The sequence below is a fragment of the Dermacentor variabilis genome, chromosome 8 (genome assembly GCF_050947875.1).
Source record: "Dermacentor variabilis isolate Ectoservices chromosome 8, ASM5094787v1, whole genome shotgun sequence".
Taxonomy (NCBI): domain Eukaryota; kingdom Metazoa; phylum Arthropoda; class Arachnida; order Ixodida; family Ixodidae; genus Dermacentor; species Dermacentor variabilis.
Genome location: NC_134575.1, coordinates 66,516,735 through 66,536,823, shown reverse-complemented (window position 1 = coordinate 66,536,823; position 20,089 = coordinate 66,516,735). Strand labels below are relative to the sequence as shown.

The window sequence follows — 20,089 nt, the reverse complement described above, 5'->3', positions numbered from 1 at the left end:
TCTGCCTAGGCACTACGGAGGAGGTTTCTTAGCGCGTGTTGTAGTTGTAGGCGTTTGTCCCTAGACGTGCTGGCATAGCGGAGAGGGGCGGAGTTTGTTTACGCTCGGACGCTGGCTGCCGGCGCGGTGAAATAGGTGAAGCAGCGAGCACTGACGTCCGATTTCGCGACCGCTCACTCTAAAAAAAGTTTACACCCATTGGGTCGTATGTGGCCACACAACGATAATCGTCATCTGTCTTGCCCGCACTTCCTTTCTTTAACGCTGCGAGACCGGTACTTCCTAATCACGAAAGGCTTCGGGTTATCTGCTTGACACAAGATTCTCGACAGGAAAGTAGCGAGCACCGAGTTTTCAAGAGAGGAAGCGCAAGCAAGGCAGATGACGATTATTGTTGTGTGGCAAATATACACCCTACAGGGTGTAAACTTTTCTTAAAGTGCTGTGTCGGACACACTGTATCGCACTTGCGGCGCTCGTGCTATCTCAGTCGTGGTGGATCATAGCTTTCTCGCGCCTTATGACAATGTACCATGTAAATAACATCACAGATGTTTCTGCGGGAGCAGTAGCGAACGCGTAGTAGAGCCCGCACCGCATATATCTAAAAAAGCCGCAGGGCGCGGTGTTGCCGAACATTTAGCGTCAGAAATTGGCGGCTGGACGTACCTCATATTTATTCAAGCCCTAGACATGCCGGCATTGCGGAGTGCGGTCGAGTTTACGCTCCACCGCCAGCTGCCCGCGCGGTGAGGCAGTGGGCACGGACGCCCTCGTGATCGCTGTGTCTGAAGGGGCAAGGTTGTGACTGGTGTATAAATAGCGGGTCGCTTGTTTCGCAGCAGGCGGCGCAGTATCTCCGGGGCACCCAAGGGGTAGCGGGGTCATCAAAGCTGGAAGCAGGGCGACCCGATGGTTAGGGTTCTGGAGGCCGAAGCTTGCCAGGGGGTGCTCGCATAAAAAAATCGGCTGTCCGCTAAAGGCCGATCCACACGACGGACCAAGTCCGCGGGCTGCTCGGTCACGTGATGCGACGTCACGGCCCGCCGCGGTCCGGTCCGGCGCAGAGCACATCCACACGGCGGACCGCCATAGCAGACGGCAGGGCAGGCCAACCAGCTACACTCTCGGCCCGGGTGTTATCATTGTTATCATTCCGGCTCGAGTCCCGCAAAGCTGGGAACTGCTCAACGAGGTATACAAAATGAAAAGACGTCCTCGTCACTCCAAGAGGACACGGTATTTAAAAAATATATCTGCTGCCCGCACGTGTAGGCGGTACGGCGGACATGAAACGACTGACTTTTGCTGAGCCGAAAACTAGATTGCATTAGGCTGAAGACACTTTGTTGCCCGACAACATTCGTTGGCTACGCCAAAATCGCTGCGGTTTGCATGCGGTCCGCCGCCAAAACTGAAGCGGGAAAAGCCTCGGCAATTTGTTGGACCGCAAGGGCCGCGGTCTTGCGCGGGCCAACGGCGGTACGCGCGAACTGGTGACGTCCTATCACGTGATGCGCGGACCGCGGTCCAAAAGAGCAATTCGGTCCGTCGTGTGGATCGGCCTTAACGCGGACACCCGATCTTATTCACCCCTGGCACGCGCAGGCCTCGGCGAGCTCCTACCTACGGACCAGTCCGGATTCTAGCTTTGGTGTCCCCGTTGCCGCTTTGGTGTCCTGGAGGCACCGCCAATAATCCGAAATAATGACACGTTGTTTCAATTAGTAAAACAACACTATTGCATAAATATAATTACGTCCAGCAGCCTTTTTGCGACGCGAACTTCAGCACTACCGCGCCCCGCGACTTCTGCCGGGACGCCTAGGGACAAACGCATACAACACGCGCTAAGAAACTCCTCCGTAGTACCTAGGCACAGTCATATATTCAAGGAGCAAAACTCCCCCCATTTCCTCTCGCGCCTGCTCTTACTCGCGCATGCAATCACACTTCCGGCATCTTCGCAAGTACCACGCCCGGCTGTACCTACTGGCAATTGCAAATACGCTGCAACCCGTACTGGTCAGGGTTGGGCTTGACGAGGCCTGCACGTGACAAGGCTGTATCGCTGTCCGCTATCGCGGACAGCCATTCTTTTATGCGATCACACCCTGGCACGCTTCGGCTTTCGCGGCCCCAACCCGCGGGCCGCTTTGGTTCTTGTGATACTCCTGGGATGCCTTGGAGATTCTGCGCCGCCTGCTTTATTAAAACCTCAGGTGCTCTCCTGAGGCCTCCATTTTGCCAGTTACATGTCCCCTCCTGTAGTAGTGCTTGTAAAATATCAAATATATCGTCGCGATGAAAAAAGCTACTCGAGGCTTATACAACGCACCTTGTCCCTTCAGACACAGCGATCACCAAATGGGGCATCTGTGCTCACTGCCTCACCGCGCTGGCAGCTAGCGGCCGAGCGTAAACTCTACCGCACTCCGCAATGCCGGCACGTCTAGGGCACAAACGTATACAACACGGGCTAAGAAACCTCCTCCGTAGCGCCTAGGCATAGTCATATATTCAAGGAACAAAAGTCCCCAGATCTTCTCTCTCAGGCCCGCTCTTACTCGCGCCGTCGCTCCAACGGCTGGCGAGCAGCTGAGACATTTTCCGGTCGTTTGTCGTTTTCCGGTCCCGTGACCGTAGCTGTATTTCTTGCTGTTTCCGCTAGTGCGCGTCGGCGACGTTCGTGATAAGCGCCTTGCTTTTGTTTTTGTTCGCCGGGGGCCGCTTACCGGGAAGCTTTTGTTTCCATCCCTCTCACTTCTAAACGCAGTCGGCTGTTCAATGGCACAAGATATCTCCTGCTTGTACCCAGAGCTCTGAGAATTAAGAAAGGCGTGTAAAGTTTTACAGCTGTTCTGATCACTGCAACAGCCCCGTTGTAAAACAAACTGCCACTCTATTCACGTACGAGCATCACTGTCCCAGCACTTTCGTTAGTCGCTGACCAGACAAGATTAACACTGTAAGAATGCTAATACGGCAGTGCAAGAGCCGCGCCTCACCCCGCTGCAAAAATTCTCGGCCACTCAACCCGACCGCTAGCGCTGCAGCGGCGGCCCGGTGTACTAAGCCTGCTACGCAGTCTCCACCGCGTACAGCAGGCCGTGTGTGTTGTCATCGAGCGGCCGTGGTTTTGCTCTCCCGAACAAGTTTCCTTGCGGTCAAAGCGGGTTTTGCAAGTTGTAGTCTAATACGCGTAAGGAGAGTGTCGACGACGAAGAAGCGAGAGGGAGAGGGCGTTTGTTTTATATCGCTGGCTGATGCGTTTCGTCTGTAGGCTACTTGTCGCTAAGGCAGGGGGTAACGTACGCCGGACGGATTGAATTCCTGTTCGCGAACGCGGTGGTGACCCCGTCGTCTCAGCGACATTCGTTTTACTTCGTGCGCTCATTCGGACTGCGCGCTCGCATTACGTTGCCCCAGGCAGGCGAGCGTGTCGCTCCCTCTATCGCTTGTTCTTATGGTGTGAGTTGTTCCTGTGTGAACCACTCTGGGCTGTCCGCGACATCGCGAGAGTTATCGTTGACGCTGCTTCTCAGATTACGCGACACTACTACTTTTTTTTATCATCCGGTTCACCTAAAAGCAATTCCGTTTTGCTGCCGAGTAAAGAGGGGCGCTATGTTTAGCTTATCTCTATATAGGTTAGAGTGAGATATGATAAGCGTGGTTGCAAGGTTTCTCGTGACAGCGTTGTAGATGACGATTCTTACTCCTGCTCTCCCACCCCGATAACCTCCTCAGTGCGCTTGGTCCACATACACGCGCACAGTGTCACCTTTGCATTGATGCCCACGCAAGCTCGATTATGGCTGAATTTAGGCCGGACCTTCAACTTGGGCCTGGGAAACCTTGGAATGGTGAGAGATGCGTTACATACCTCTAGTGACTTACGGTTTCGTTGAAGGTACTTCTGTTTTCGCTGTCGATATGAAAATGCATCATGTCGTCATAAGTTTCTGTAAAATAATTTCTAGCATTCTTTATTTTAAATCCTGGATATGCAAATGTGTTGTAGCATCAAACGCGTCTGTAAAGTAATTTATAGTTTCGTAACTTGATTATGTCGTCATACGTATCCAGAATATAATATATAGATAATCTTTTTTTATCCGTTTTTGTTTTCTTTTGATCATGTTCCCTCGTTCTTCCCTTTTGCTCTCTCCTTTTACCCCCTTTGTAACCCATTCACCCCTCCCCTTCCCTCAATACGCCATAGCCAACAGAAAACTCTAATCTAAGTAACCTCCTTGCCTTTCTATATTTTTATAGCACAGATATATATGCTTCGATAGAAGCAGTAATTTCGCTAGCAGTCTCCATATATATGCCACTTCATTGGTACATTGCAGTATACCACCTGACTTACGAAAAAATGTGTACGGCAGATGCCAAATACCTTTTCGTATTTCACATTAGACAGCTTTAGTTTAACGATAGCGTACCGGCGGGGTTAATGGAAATAGCGTTTCCGTTCCGCAAACGAACTTTGCAGAAAGTGAGTTTTAGCATCGCGTGACAGCGTTGCTTACGTGCGGGACGCTATTCCGTTACGCCTTCTATTTCGCATGCATAGTGCACCTAAGTGATTATATCTGTCTGTGCCCCCGGAAAGCACGAGAGGCAGCGCAACCGATGCCAGGAGCACATTGTGTTTCCCGTGTCCGCCTATTCGCGACAAAATCAGTACAAGCTCTGCGGGCTGTCTGCTATAGTCTCAGAGGCCAGATGCCGTCGTCGCGCCTATTTCCCAACGTCATAGATAGGGGACGCTGGTATCTCAAAGGTTTTTCTCAGAGCTCACAGTAAAATTGATTATGAAGAACGACTGAGGGAATATGAAAGAAAGTAAACGGGCTGGGACAGTGTTGAGGTATATGTACAGAAAAAAACATTGATTCAGAGTGGAGGAAAAGAACTAGGAAGCATACCAGCAAGTATGCGGCCGGTAAGGTGGGCAACACAGCAACAAAGAACGTCAAGCGGAAAGCAGAGAGGCTGAAATAATCTCATGAGTGGCGGCAATGGAAAAGAAACCTTCCATGAGTAGCTACTTAGGAGGAAAAAAACGAAATCAAGGAAGAAACAATTTATGATAACTCAAAGGGAAGCTCATTACTTTTGGAAGCGAGATCGGGATGCCTTAGAACACGCACCTATAAAGCGAGATATAAGGAGGAAGAAGAAGCATGCGCTTGCTGCGGTAAAGCTTAGGGAAACGATGGAGCAAGTATTATTAGAATGTGAAGACGTCTGCCCAGCGGTCGATTTAGGCACCACTGGCTTCCTTGAAGCCATTGGGTTCAGCGAAAGCAGGGAAAAGTAAACATGTCCGCAATGTAGATTAGCAAGAGGCGATTGGAAGATTGGTGGAAGAAAAGTAGGGAAACGACAAAAAACGGTGGCGTACAAAAGCAAAGTTCACAATAGGGGGTCAGAAAATTTGGTTGTGGTAGTTCATCGTGTCTTTTTTTCTTTTTCTTTTCTTTTTGAACCTAGGGAGGAAATTAGGCAGTATAATAGGAAGTGCTTGGTGGTGCAACCCACTGCCCCGCTCCAAAGGGACGCTCATAACATCCAACCACCCAGTTTATTTTAAAGGGTGGGCCGCCATGCAACAGCTTTTTTGGGAGGACCCAGAGAGGTATTGTAGGAAAAGACGGTCCTGGAGCCCGAGAGGCGCCAGGATTCAAGAACCATAGTCTGAGGAGAAGAAATAGACGTAAGCACCAGCGCTTATTTAATTCAGACATTGGGTATATATAGCACGTACGTTGGCAGGAATAGGCTGAAGTGGGAGGAAATAGAAGAGCGGTTAAGGCAGGAGGAGCTGATCGTATACGGGTTTGTGGAGACATCTCAGAGGCATGAAGTAACCACCGTGTAATCCTGACTATGCATGGAAATATTGCAGTAGAACAGAGGACAGCAGAAAGGGAGTTATAATTGTGGCATTCAATCATAAAAGTGCGACAAAGGGTGAAACAGGAATGCAAGGAACAAAAATGGCTAAAAGGGAAAGTGACAGGGAAGCAGGCACTATTTGGCTTTGTACACCTGTTGACAGTAGTAAATGTCAAAGAGGGAAAAAAAGGTAAAATGCGTAGTAAGTGACATTAATTACCTAGGAGGAGGGTGTGAGATAATTATACTAGGAGACATTAACGCACTCATACAAGATATGTAAGGTTACAAAGACTCAACAGGCAACATGCTGCGGGATATGTGTGAAAGGCATGACTTAGTTCTGTGCAACAGTACTGATATGTGTAAAGGGCACATAATAGGAAGTAGGAAGCCTGCATTCAACGATAGATTATGCACTAATGTCACATGGGATGTATAATAGGCTAGGGATACAGAATACACACACGGTGGTATATATATATTGTGAGCATTATTCATACGCTTCATATTCTCACCTGTACATACTCATCATCACCGTTTTGGACCCTGGTGGTGGGGCTCTCACTCGGGAGAATAAAGAAGAGACTGGCTGCCTAAACCTCGTCTCACAAGTGGTGGAGTGTGCTGTCCGGTTCCTTCGCCCTCTGGCTCCCGGTCTCTCTCCAGCTTCACCTACGCTACATCCCTGGAGCTCCGCTCGGGTCGCCGCCTCTACCAACTGCACTCAACCATGTCGCAAAACCAGCAGACCAGTACAACGACATCCACCTTGCCTACTCCTGCGGGAACCCCTTCTTGGACAGTCACCACCCCTCAGAAGGATCCACCGCTATTTGCTGGGCTTCCAGGCGACGACGTTGAAGACTGGTTGGAGCTATACAAGCGCGTGAGTGACTTTAACCACTGGAACGAATCAGCAAAACTTGCTCACGTCGCCTTCTACCTAACCGGAGTTGCGAAAACTTGGTTTTCCAATCATGAGCTCGATTTGGTCAACTGGAGCATCTTTAAACACCATCTACGCCAGATTTTCGCGAACTCGTCTGTCCTCTCCGATATCGCTAAGAAGAAGCTTGCTGAGCGTGTACAGCACTCAGGCGAGTCCTACACTTCGTACATAGAGGACCTCCTCGCGCTCTGCCGCCGCGTGAACACCTCGATGGCAGAAAGTGACCGTGTACGCCACCTGCTCAAGGGTATTGGGACTGCGGCATTCAATGCTCTTGTAGTGCTGAATCCCACTACCGTCGCCGACATCATCAGTACGTGTCAGCGTCTCGATGACCTTCATATGCTCCGCTTACACCCTGACATGTCTGATTTCAAGGCGTCCAACGACAGCGAGCTACGTGCTTTGATTCGCTCCATCATCCGCGAGGAACTGCACGTCCAAGCTTCGTCAAACCCTCCTGAGGTCCATCTGATGCCCCCTGGTGGCGGCCTACGCCATATCGTGAGGGAAGAGATAGCTGCCGTGACCTGCCCGCAAATCACGAGCCCGCGCCCTATCCATACGCCAACGTACGCTCAGGTTGCCTCTATAGCGCCACCCTCCCAGCAGCCACCACAACAGGCACCTGCACCGCACATGTCCCTGAATCCTATCACTGCAAGGCCATCGCCTGTTCCGTCTTATAACGCATGGAGCCCACCTCGACCGGTTTGTTACTACTGCGGCATCCGTGGCCACATTTCCAGGTTTTGCCGACGCCGTCAGCAAGATGAAAGACGTGGCTATGACGGCTTTGAAAGGGATCAGTTTTCTGGCCCTGTACCACGACGTCGGCGTTCTGACTACGATTATTATCATCTCCACAGGACTTAACACTGCCGGTTCATTGCGTTTCCCGCGTCGTCGCTCTCCATCACCGATGCGGCGCTCTTCTTCCCCTCTACGACCGGCTACTTCGTCCTCCGATCACCGCCCGGAAAACTAAATGGTGCAGCTTCAGGAGGGAAAGCTGCATCTTTTGGACAACGTGAAACTCCTCCGGAGCGCCCGTCAAATGTACTTTTGGTGTGTGTTGAAGGTGTCCGAATCGAAGCCTTGGTTGACACAGGTGCATCGCTTTCCGTTATTAGTGCTGACTTGTGTTCTCGATTGCGAAAAGTGAAGACACCGTATAATGGCCCTCCCCTTCGTTGTGCTAATACAGTTCTTGTTCAGCCCTCCAGTGTTTGCACTGCGCGCGTTTTCATTGATGGCATCCTCCACCACATTCAGTTCGTCGTGCTATCTTCGTGCACTTACGCGATGATTTTGGGATGGGACTTCCTGTCCTCCGCCTCAGCTTTCATCTCTTGCCGTCAGCGAACTATTCATATGACGGACACTGAATCTTCGTCCGCTGTCAATGCTCATAGCCTGCGTTTTGTCACGTCTACCGACTGTTTCATTCCCGCGGGTAATGAGCATATTCTGACGCTGACTTCCGACACTATTATTAATGGCGATGTGTTCCTTGCACCGAGCGGTTACTGCATTTCTGGTGGGCTTAGCCTTACTCCTAGCCTAGTACGGTTTCAGGACGGTAGAGCGTTAGTCGCTGTTCATAACCCTACTTCTTCGCCAGTTGTGCTCTCCCAGGGCTCTACTGTGACATGCTTTACTGACACCGAACCTCTTTCGCTGGTACCGCTTCACACCGAATCACCACCTTTGTCTACCACAACTGATTATCACACTGCTACCGCTGCTTTAACGGCCGCGATAAATCCCGATTTGACCGCTGCGCAGAAAAAAGACCTTCTGGCACTCCTGCACAAACACAGAGCCTTATTTGACGTCCACTCCAAGCTTCTGGGGCGCACTTCCGTCGCAGTACATCGCATCGAAACCGAAGGCAGTTCGGTTGTACGCCGCCGCCCGTATCGCGTGTCTTCCGCAGAACGGAAAATCATTGCGGATAACGTTGACGACAAGCTCAAAAGAGACATCATTCGGCCATCCTCCAGTTCTTGGTCGTCTCCTGTCGTGCTGGTTCGCAAGAAAGACGGCTCTGTACGATTCTGCGTCGATTATCGAGCCCTTAATAAGATCACGCGCAAAGACGTATATCCGATGCCAAGAATTGACGATGCCATTGACTCCCTCCAGGGTGCAGAATATTTCTCTAGTCTAGACCTCCGATCCGGATACTGGCAAATCCCCATGCACGATGCGGACAAGAACAAGACAGCCTTTGCAACACCAGACGGACTTTACGAGTTCAACGTCATGCCATTCGGTTTATGTAATGCCCCTGCAACATTTGAACGTATGATCGACACAGTTTTACGTGGCCTTAAGTGGAAGACCTGTCTGTGCTATTTAGATGACATCGTTATTTTTTCTACAACTTTTCGTCAGCACCTTGAGCGCTTGGACGAAGTTTTCACATGCATTTCCAACGCTGGACTCCAACTCAACACAAAGAAATGCCATTTTGCCAGAAAGAACATCAAAGTGTTGGGCCATCTTATCAGCCAAGATGGCGTTCGACCGGATCCGGAAAAGTTGCTGCCGTGCTTCGCTTCCCTCGCCCTGAAAATCAAAAGCAATTAGAAGTTTCTTGGGCGTGGCATCCTACTTCCGCCGCTTCATCAGTCATTTTGCGGCCGTGGCGTCGCCGCTACACAAGTTGCTCACGTCGGGCACTGCTTTCCCTTGGACAGATGAATGCGAACTTTCTTTTCAAGCACTCAAGCAGGCATTAACCACCGACCCTGTCCTCTGTCACTTCGATGAGAACGCACCAACTTGGTTGCACACCGACGCTAGTGGCCATGGGATCGGTGCTGTACTTTTACAGCGTGATACCATCTCACGAGAGAGAGTTGTTGCCTATGCCAGTCGCGCACTAACACCTGCCGAAAAGAATTACTCGATCACAGAACAGGAATGTCTCGCAGTAGTTTGGGCAATCCAAAAATTTCGACCATATCTTTACGGACGCCATTTCACGGTCATAACCGACCACCACGCCTTATGCTGGTTGTCGTCAATCAAAAATTTGTCCGGACGACTTGGTCGCTGGGTGGTACGCTTACAAGAGTACGATTTTGACGTTGTCTACAAGTCTGGGAAAAAGCATCAAGATGCCGACGCTCTCTCTCGCTGCCCGCTGCCACTATTAGCTTCGAGAACACCTCCCCATTGCTCGCCACTTGATGATGAGACTAAGTCGTCACTCCTGTTATTATCGTTATTACCTCTATCGGTTACTGACACGTTATCTTCCAATCGCGTCACTCACCTCGCCTCGTGTCAACGTTCTGACCCCTACTGCGACAGCATCATCCAACGCCTGTGCTGAACTACATCTGCACCAAATGCCAGATTACGTCGACAACTGCGACTATTTAAGCTTGACAACGATGTGCTGTACCGCTACGTATACAACTCCGACGGACACCGCTGGGTACCTATTCTTCCACGTTCGATGCGCACACAAGTCCTTGAAGCCTTGCACGACGACCCATCTGCTGACCATTTGGGATTCCACAAAACATACCACCGCGTTAGGAGCCGTTTCTTTTGGCCAGGCATGTCTACCTTTGTGGCCAAGTACGTCGCTTCTTGCGTTCAGTGTCAACGGCGGAAACGACCGACTTCGCCTCCTGCTGGGCTTTTACAGCCCATTCCATGTCCCGAGACACCGTTTGCCATCGTTGGGATAGACCTAGTCGGCCCTCTGCCCATAACGCCAGCGGGTCATCGATGGGTCGTGACAGCTGTTGACCAGCTCACACGTTACGCAGAGACCGCTCCTCTACGCTCTAGTTCGGCCTCCGACGTTGCCACCTTCTTTCTAGATGCCATTGTGCTGCGCCATGGTGCACCTCGTGTACTGTTAAGCGACCGCGGCAAGACTTTCATGTCAACAATGCTAGCAGAAGTACTCGGAGCTTGTGGCACAGTTCATAAGACAACATCCGCATATCACCCACAAACAAATGGCTTAACCGAGCGATTTCATCGCACACTAATAGATATGATATCCATGTATATCGGGCCAAACCACGACAACTGGGACAAACTTTTACCTTTCGTGACTTTTGCTCACAACACCGCTATCCAACGAACTACGGGATACTCACCTTTCTACCTAGTTTACGGCCGTTCCCCGACATTCACCATCGACGCCGCTTTCTTCAATGCCCCAACTAACACCTCGGCCAGTATACCCGAACAGTTCGTCTCGAGACTTGAGGAATGCCGTCAACGTGCTCGCTTCAACACAGAAGTCAGTCAGCTAGATCGCAAGCAACGTTACGACATCTCTCGTCGCGACGTCTCCTTTCGTCCTGGAGAGGAAGTGCTCCTTTGGACGCCCATTCGTACACCCGGTTTGTGCGAGAAGTTTGAATCCCGCTTTCTTGGACCCTATATTATTAACGAACAAACATCCCCCGTGAATTATCGCGTTACTCCCGTAGTCGTTTCTTCCGACCATCGTTGTCGTGGTTCGGAGATCGTTCACGTTTCGCGCCTAAAACGATTCGTTCGGCGTTCCCCTCCTGGCTAAGTGGCGGCCTGTCTGGCCGCTTGCGCGTGCGGGGAAATTAGTGTGAGCATTATTCATACGCTTCATATTCTCACCTGTACATACTCGTCATCACCGTTTTGGACCCTGGTGGTGGGGCTCTCACTCGGGAGAATAAAGAAGAGACTGGCTGCCTAAACCTCGTCTCACAATATATATATATATATATATATATATATATATATATATATATATATATATATATATATATATATATATAAATTTTTTACTCGGAAAAGCAACTGGAAATAGCAACCAAACAAACTGAGAAAGCAATTTCTGAGGATACTAAAACAAAATGCACATACGCAAGTTTAACAGAGCTATTTGAAGTAGAGCTGGCTAAAGTACGGGTCCGGCCCAAGGGGAAAAGAAGACGCAAGCCCAAGAGCCGGTGGGATGAGGAGGTTAAGAAGGCCACAGAGAAATATCAGGAATCCTTCAGAGAACACAGATATTCTAACCAGTGGGGTAAACCAGAAGAGAGACAAAATAGGAGGAAGACAGGGAGGTTTGCCAGTGTAACTGGTTACCCTGTGCTAGGGAAAGGGCTAAAGGAAATAAAAAGAGAACGAAAAAGCTGATGTAGACAGCAAATGGCATAACTACTTAAACTCTAGAAAGGAAGCATCCCATTTGATCAATGAGAAGATTAGAAGAAAGGGGACCCACTAGTTGTCAGAAGTAAGCAAAAAGGGTAGAAAAGCAGCTAAGAACTTTTGGAAAGTACTGATTTCTTTTTTTTTAGTTATGAGACGAATCTCGACCTGATGTTTAGAGCTACGGATCAAAGTGTTCGCCTAGAAGGGGATGACGCAGTGGGACGTATAAGAACAATGGTGACAGAAAAATTTATAGAGCAAAGAAACATTGCATGTACCTCATCAGACGAGGATAGGGCAGTTAGTGTAGTGGCTACACTTGAACAAAGAGAGTGGCAAAGGGCATAGAAGAGAGTTCCTAGAAGCACGTCGACAGGTCTTGATGGTATCACAATTATATTAAAGACATTTGGCTCAAAGTATAAGCAAGCATTAAGTGAGGTAGTGAGCAAAACGATATAGAAGGTCAAGCCCCCGATAGGTGGACACTAAGCAGGGTGAGTATGATATATTAGTGAAAAGGGGGGACAAAGCTGACAGAAACAACTACTGTCCCATTATAGTGACATTGTTTTACCGGATGCTGATGCAGATTATAAAGGACAGACTGCAGGCATGGGTGCTGGGGGAAATAAAAAATGGGTTCCGGAAAGAAAGGAGGCTTGATGGCAATCGGTTCTTATTGACACAGTGTATCGAAATAGCTGAAAAGGAGCATAGGCCCCTGTGTCTTGCATTTACGGATATCAATGGAGCTTATGACATTGTTATTCAAGAGGATTGTGGGACATACCGGTCACACTCGATGTGGAAAATGGAGTAACCAATGGTTTAAAATATATCTATATAAATAACAAGGTGCTTATAAAATAAAGATAACAGATATCAGGGCCAATAGAGATACAGCGGAGGCTTATGCCCTCTGTCACCTTTGTCGTTCATGATGCACATACAAGGATTAGATACCTGATTAAGGAGGAGCGGAATTGGCTTCAACCTTTCTTTTCTCAAGCAAGGAGAATGGATTATTACCAGGACTGAGTTACGCGGTTGATATAGTACTAATGGCTGACAACAAGGAAGATTGGCAGGGATTGATGGACATTTGCGGTAAAGAGGAAGATAGACTAGGTTTCACGTTGAGTAAGAAAAATTGGCAGTCATGATTTTTAATCATAATCAGGGCCGCGAGCATGGACCATGTACAGGAGGTTACGCTGAAGGTAGTGCATAAACACAAATATCTTGGCATGTGGATATATAATTGTGCTGAGTACCAAACGGAACATAAAAAATATGTAACGACGAAAGGTAGCAGGAATGCAGCGGTGATAAAAAAAAAATAGGGCAGCGTGGAATTAAAATAGGGAAGAACTGGTCACAAGGACTTGGAAAGGTGATGGTTGTGATGGTTCCTAGTTGGACTTTTGGCAATGCGGTCCTGTGTATGAGACCAGAGGTTCGAGCAAGATTGGAAATAAAGCAACAAAGGGTATGTTCAATACTTCCACGAACGCGTCAATATTCTCCCATGTACTTAGAGATTTAGGTACGTGCAGTAATTGTGCAGTGCCCCAGTGACCGCTTGCGAAGCTCAAGAGTCTGAAAATTTACAGGTGACAACAAAAAGTTTTGACATATTCAATTCATAATATAAGCTGCCATAACAAAGGAAACAACAAAGCAGACGGATATGCGTGCTCATTTCTTAAAGGTTCGTTAGCGTGAAATTAATATTGTGTTATATAAAGTGAGATACATTACACATTTGTTTTTATACGAGGCATCTAAACTATTCTTTTTTGAGCTGCGTGAACAAACTGATAGTTTTAAAAACGAACCTTAACGTGGACCATTACTGTTTAAAAAAAAAGAAAGAAGCACATTTGAAGTGCCAGTAGACGAAAAGTCAATTGAGCTCCAGTAGCTTCCTGACCATGAGCACAAAGATTCCGTAGCTGCATCTACACAAGTTGCGCTTTATCGTATTTCGTTGTGTCCCCCTTCCATATGATGCTTCTGTTTCAGACTGAATGCAGTCAAAGATGTGAAGGTCTTAAAGATGGTTTCTCCTGAAGTTTGTCTAGTGGGTACGTAGTATTGGCGTAGCCAGGAGGTGGCACATCCGACCCCGAATTTCCTGTATTAGTGTGCGGTCTTCCCAGCTCCCTCCTCAACCCCCCCTCCCTGCTCGTCCCCGAGCGAGGGGCTAACACCCAGTCCCGGAAAAAAAAAATTCTGGCTACGCAACTGGTAGGTAGACAGCGTCAAGCCTGTTGAAAGGCTTCTTTCCTGCGTCTACCATATAGTGTCACTGATACTGAAATGAACGACGTATACGCACAGTGTAGCCACAAAGTCTGCGAAAGGGGCGGGAGAGAAGATCTACGTAATGCTTGCACGTCGAGGCGCTTGTACGCCATGTATGCGTGACGTTGCATATTTTTTACCTCCAGGTGTCATTTGCCCCGCTGAAAGAATATTTAGTTACAATGAAGAACCTGTTATCAGGTGACAGGGGTCTCAGTTCACTCTGTATAGAAGCGTTAGCGTCTAACGTTTGGAAAGGAGTATCTCACAGCGGTTGCATCCCTGCAAATTTTTTTTAAAGGGATAGCATTGATCTTGAAGCATCTTGTACGCTTCTCACGGCAAATATGTTTGGTGGCTGCTTCTGTGCAGGGTTTGACTGTCGCGCTCACCGGCGTGGCTCTGCTGGACCTTGTGGAAATCTACGACGCCAGTGTCTCAAGCGTCTCCTATCTGATCACTACGCGTGGCATCGGCAACCTCATAGGCTCTCTGCTAGGTATGTATGAGCGCTGAAGCAGAATTGACTTTTCGCTGTCGAAAAAAAAAATACAACTGTATGTGCCCCATATCCCCATGCGTGCAATAGTCTATATATGATCCAGTGAGGTATTGTAATGAGCCACTTGATTACGATGTATAGCGGAACACTGCACTGCCACGCGAAACCGAGCAGTCGTCCTGCAAAGGTTTTCTTATTGTAAAGGTCATTCAATAGTTGTTAGTTTGCACATCCCCTTGTGTCCTGCGTCTAAATCTTCACATCCAGTCCTTATGCACGCATTACTGCACCGCGTTGTGCTGCGCTCCATATGACCACATGATATCTTATATAACTTATGTCCACATTATTACGCGGCCAATAAAATGCCGTTGGCTGCAGGAAGATCTTGGCTTGTGAGTTTCGCCAGCAATCCTGCGCGCGAGCGCCGCTTATGACAAGAGCTTAAGAAATCGGGGAACAAGATGCGGGGAACGAAAATCGGGGAACGAAATAAATGCGAGGAACAGTGCAAACAGGCGAGTCCTAGGCGGGCAAGGTTTTAAAGAGAAAGAGGGGGGAGAGGGGGTTGAAAAGCTCGTCGGGCCCCAGCCCTCCACGGGAAAATGAGACCTCTCCGCCTATGCGAATGGCATTCGAACATTAACAGCGCGTAGGTACAAAAAGTTTCCGCTTTCCTATTGCGATGGCATAATAAGTATCCAGTATTAAAGCCGTATTACGTGGCTTTAAATGAGAATTGAGTGAAAATGTATTCTCAACAGATACAAAAAAGGGAATGTGCAGGGCAATATTGTTTGAGTATGCGATGCAAGTAAAAAAAACGTTGAAAGGCACAAAAATGGCTCTTTAAGAAATTCCGCCGTACTTTTATAAAGATTCTCTCTGTCTACAACGCAATGCATTTAGTTAATTAACTGCTATCTGCTAAAATTTTCTCTATTCCTATGTTTGCTTTCAGAAAAAAGAAACAAATCTCTGAAGCCGTTAATCATCTTTTTACTACATAGTCTCCATCACAGGTGAAACATTAACAACGAGGCTGAAACCCCTTTGGTGCAAAGTTACCACTGCAGTGCATGTTGCTTGCTTTTGTTCAATACCGCCCCCCCCCCCCCGTCTTTTACATTTTACTTTTTTTTTTGCTTTTTTCCCACGAATACGCAGGCGGGAAACTGTACGACACCTACAACACGCAAGTGATATCGATCCTAACGATGATATTGAGCTCAATCACAGTGCTCATGGTTCCACTGAGCGGGTACTTGGCCGTCGCACACGTCATGGTGTTCTTCGAAGGTCTCAGCTTGGGCGCATTTGGCACTGGTAAGCACTGTACACCCGCTCAGTTTCCGCGGCAACGCACGTTGCGAACACGACGGGTCAGATATTTTCCAGGTGAACAAAATGCGATACTTAGATGACGCTAACAGAAAGTCCTTTAGAGAGGTGGATACAATACCTGAAGCTACGAACGGTGCACAGAAAGCAGTAACACTAGATTTTCTCCTTTGCGTGCAGGCGCCAACGTATGGATCATCAGGATGTGGCCCGAGAACAGTAGCCCAGCCCTCCAGGCTTTCCACTTGGCTTTCGGCATCGGCGGCCTCATCGCCCCATTCATCGCCAAGCCGTTCCTCTCACCAGTTGCCGGAGGCAACTCGAGCAGCGTTCTGAACCACACGTTCGGAATGGCCGAACAGGTTTACCTGACGGCAGGCCACAAGAATGACCTCTCGAAAGAACTGCTCGAACTTGGAAGCGACAGCGAGCACGGTTCGGGCACGAGTCAAGTTCACTACGCTTTCGCAATTGCCAGTGCCCTAAACATACTGCTGGTGATCTCCATGATTGTGCTTTACTGCGTAGACAGGGCCGATTTCAAGCCGCAAGAGCCGAGCAACACGGACCCAGCCGAAGCAGTAATAGCACAACCAGCGAGCGCTGTCCGGTTCACCCGCACAGTGCTGGCGATGCTCTGCGCCTACGTGTGCGTTTACGTCGTCCTGGAGTGCTCGTCGTCCGAGATGTTCGCGCCGTTCGCAGTGAAGAGCGACCTGCACTTCACGAAGGAGGCCGGTTCGCGTGTGGTCGCGGTCTTCTTCTTCTGCTTTTCTGCCGGTCGCCTCAGTGCTGCCCTGCTCACGATCAAGTTATCCGTTTTCTGGATAATCATCGCGTCGCACGTCGTCCTGCTTCCCACGGCAGTTGTTCTCGCGGTGTGGGGTTCCAGTAGAGCCACGGCGCTGTGGGTGGGCAGCGCCCTAACTGGCTTTGCCCAGGGACCGCTAAACGCGGGAGTTACGGCGTGGACGGCAGAGCACATAAGTATTACGAACAAGATGATGTCGCTGGTTGTTGTTACTGGAGGCGTTGGTTCCATGTCCCCGCCTCTTCTCGTGGGCCAGTTCCTCGAAAGCAGCCCCGATGTTTTTCTCTACGTGTGCCTCGCCGCCGCTTCCCTGTGTACCGTTGTCTTTGTTACCATGTGCCTATACGTGCGAGAGACGACGCGGTCGAACGAAAGCGAAGCGCTCCTCGTCAGCGTAAATCACGGGGCCTCTCAAGACAGTCTTTCTCCTCCTATTCATATTTGAGCACCGCAGTGAGTGTATGCCTTCTGGTACTTTGGGCAAAATTTCACGTCTCTCTTGTGAGAAAGGGTAGCGGACACGCTCTTGCGATGGTACTGGAAACGTGCCAGTCGTGTCAAGAACGAAACAATGCAATCTTAAGTAAATAATTAGGTCACTTGGGAAAGCAGTCTTACGCCATGTTCGTCTTTCGGTACTTTATTTTGTAATCTGAAGAAGCTGATGTATGTGGTTGGGAAAACATGTACCGACCACAACAGCAGTTAATGCTGCACAAGGTCTCTATGTGGTACGTTTACCGACAAACTTCAGCAAAAAGAGAACACATAGGTAATATTAATACATTGCAGCTCACACAGTACTAGGAAGCTTTCCAAATACATATGTGGCGTAAAAGCATAGTGCTTTAGCTTTGTAATCATTCTTCATGTGCTGTCGCCATCTTATTTGTTGAGTTTGCATTTTCACCTTTGATAATAGCTGCAACCCACTATTTTCCAAGTATTGCGAAACATGGTCAAAAACACCGTTTTTTTCAAGAAAGAAAAATAATGGAAGAAGTGCTGGACATATGACTGACTCGATAAGGCGGCATTCGCCACTTTAAGGAATCACTTTCGGTAAAAAATACGAATTTCACGCAATGTCATATGCAATCGTTGTTCTTCGGAATGGCGGTTCGGAGTATTCCGTTTATGGGCATGCTAATAACTGGACTTCCTATAGGCAGAATGAAATTGGACCTCTTGCTGTGTGCTCTCGCTTGTAGGCTTCTCTGGTACATTACTCCATGCAGTGCTGCACTAATGTTTTGTTTTCTGTTCTTTTTCTTTTTTTTTATCGTCGCCAACAGTCTGGATGAGCTAAATGCTGACAGCGTCAGTGAGCAGCGTAATATCTATTGTAACTTGCTATAAGACTGCAGATTATGAAATTAAAGTTATGCAATTTTTATGGGTGCTGCTGAAAGTACCCCATAAGGGAGATGCAATACTCCCCTGCGCGCGCACAGCATTAAGCCCCAGCACAGCAGCTGGGGCTTAAGTGCACTCTCGTGGCATATTCGGGTGGTCATCACAGAGGGCTCTGACCACGCTACGTAGGGCGGTGCAAAACATCTTTGACGCTTTAGTATGAGAATAACCGTACAAGAAATTGATAATCCTTCTTCGTTATCACCAGTGCAACCCATTTATGCTGGCGATAACGCTTAGTTGCTCTTCCACACGACTTTTGTGCGACTGCGACAGCGTTCTGAAACCACCACTCGAATATGCCCTTATAGGCTGTTTCACATGGCGCGATTTTGAGTCAGCGACACAGCGAATTCCGTCCCTCAGCGACCGCCGCGACGTCGTGGGCCCTCCGCGACTGGATTCCAACAAGTTGATTGCGCCGTCGCCGAGTCGCAGCGATCGGCGCGATGTGGGAGGGGCAATGTGTGTGACGAAACAAAACGCCGTCAAAATAGGCGCTTTCCTGTTTTACCACGCGTTGGTAGCTCTGTGGAGCAATGTCGCACGCCAGTTTTAGTTAGGTTTTAATAGGGCGTGCCCACCAGCGCTTGCGGCTTAGGAGCGTCACAAACATTTTTCTTTTTTTCCGCTTACACAATTCGCTTAAAAGGAGAAGCTGCACGCTATCCAGGTCGGGAGAAGGACGCCGCTTCAATATAAGGCACGCACCCACTTGATCGCCACCGTCGTCAACCTCTCCATCTATACAAATTGCGCCAGCTGCTTATACATGCACACTCAACAGTAGCTTATTCTTCAAAAGCAAATACTCATCCAGAAAAAAAAATGTTGTGGCTTCCATAGTAACAACGAAACTAGAGTGTACTAAACGTAACCACTCCACCGACGCCGCACAAGCCGCACGCTCGTACTTGCGGTGTTGTGCAGCGCCTCGCTCACCATATGTGCCAGCTGTCGTGAAGTCTCGACGCTTTTAAACGTTAAAAAATGGTGTACCTGTTCTGTTATCGAATAATAATCTGAAAATTGGAATATTTGACTAGTTTCCATGTTGCTTTTATTTAACGATGCAGGCATGGTGGTGGTGGTGACAACTTTATTGAGACTCTGCTCAGTTATGACCTGGCAGGCCCGAGTCCTAGAATGGCCCCTCACGAGGAGCGACCCTTTCGGCCCAGGACTTCGTGAGCAGGGGACAACCTTGCGCATCGCTGCGACGGAAATCGCGCTGCCACAAACGCATCTAAAAGTTGTCAGCGAAAATCGCTCTGTGACGTGCGCGGCAGAACGATTTTTTTCGCCCCAATCGCGCCATGTGAAACAACCTTATAGTCTCATTGTATCTTTGACGGTTTCAACTATGAGTGAATGAGTGAATTTATTTCTCCTGTTTATGACAGAAAAGAAGAAGAAGCCAAAGATCGTATGGCCTTACTAAAGCTTCTATATCGACAGTACCGCCCGTAAGCCGTACGCAGCCCACAAATCACACAGACATGCAGAAATCCAATCGGGTGTCCCGATACTGTACATTGTTTTTGTTTTTGTTTTTTGCTAAAAAAGAACACCTACACAAAAAGACAAGGAGATGACCGACTACACTCAAGCTACACCTTATATAAGAGTACAACTGTAAATTGATAAGGAAGAAAAAGTGAGAGAAAAA

General features: G+C 48.6%; 1 protein-coding gene across 1 annotated transcript; it reads left to right on the top strand.

Moving 5' to 3' along the window:
* The first annotated feature begins 3,117 nt into the window (after window positions 1-3,117).
* On the top strand, window positions 3,118-18,347 carry LOC142590300 (sodium-dependent glucose transporter 1A-like). Its single transcript, XM_075702312.1, has 4 exons — window positions 3,118-3,866; window positions 14,723-14,849; window positions 16,020-16,178; window positions 16,374-18,347. The coding sequence occupies exons 1-4, from the start codon at window positions 3,795-3,797 to the stop codon at window positions 17,447-17,449; spliced, it is 1,434 nt and encodes a 477-aa protein (XP_075558427.1). The 5' UTR covers window positions 3,118-3,794; the 3' UTR covers window positions 17,450-18,347.
* The last annotated feature ends 1,742 nt before the right edge of the window (window positions 18,348-20,089 follow it).

What these genes read in the sequence shown, in the direction of transcription:
- LOC142590300 (XM_075702312.1), top strand. Translation starts at nt 3,795, where the DNA reads ATGCCCACGCAAGCTCGATTATGGCTGAATTTAGGCCGGACCTTCAAC. An exon ending in GCCTGGGAAACCTTGGAATG is followed by an intron (nt 3,867 to 14,722) that starts GTGAGAGATGCG and finishes GCTTCTGTGCAG; the next exon opens with GGTTTGACTGTCGCGCTCAC. An exon ending in CTTGGGCGCATTTGGCACTG is followed by an intron (nt 16,179 to 16,373) that starts GTAAGCACTGTA and finishes CTTTGCGTGCAG; the next exon opens with GCGCCAACGTATGGATCATC.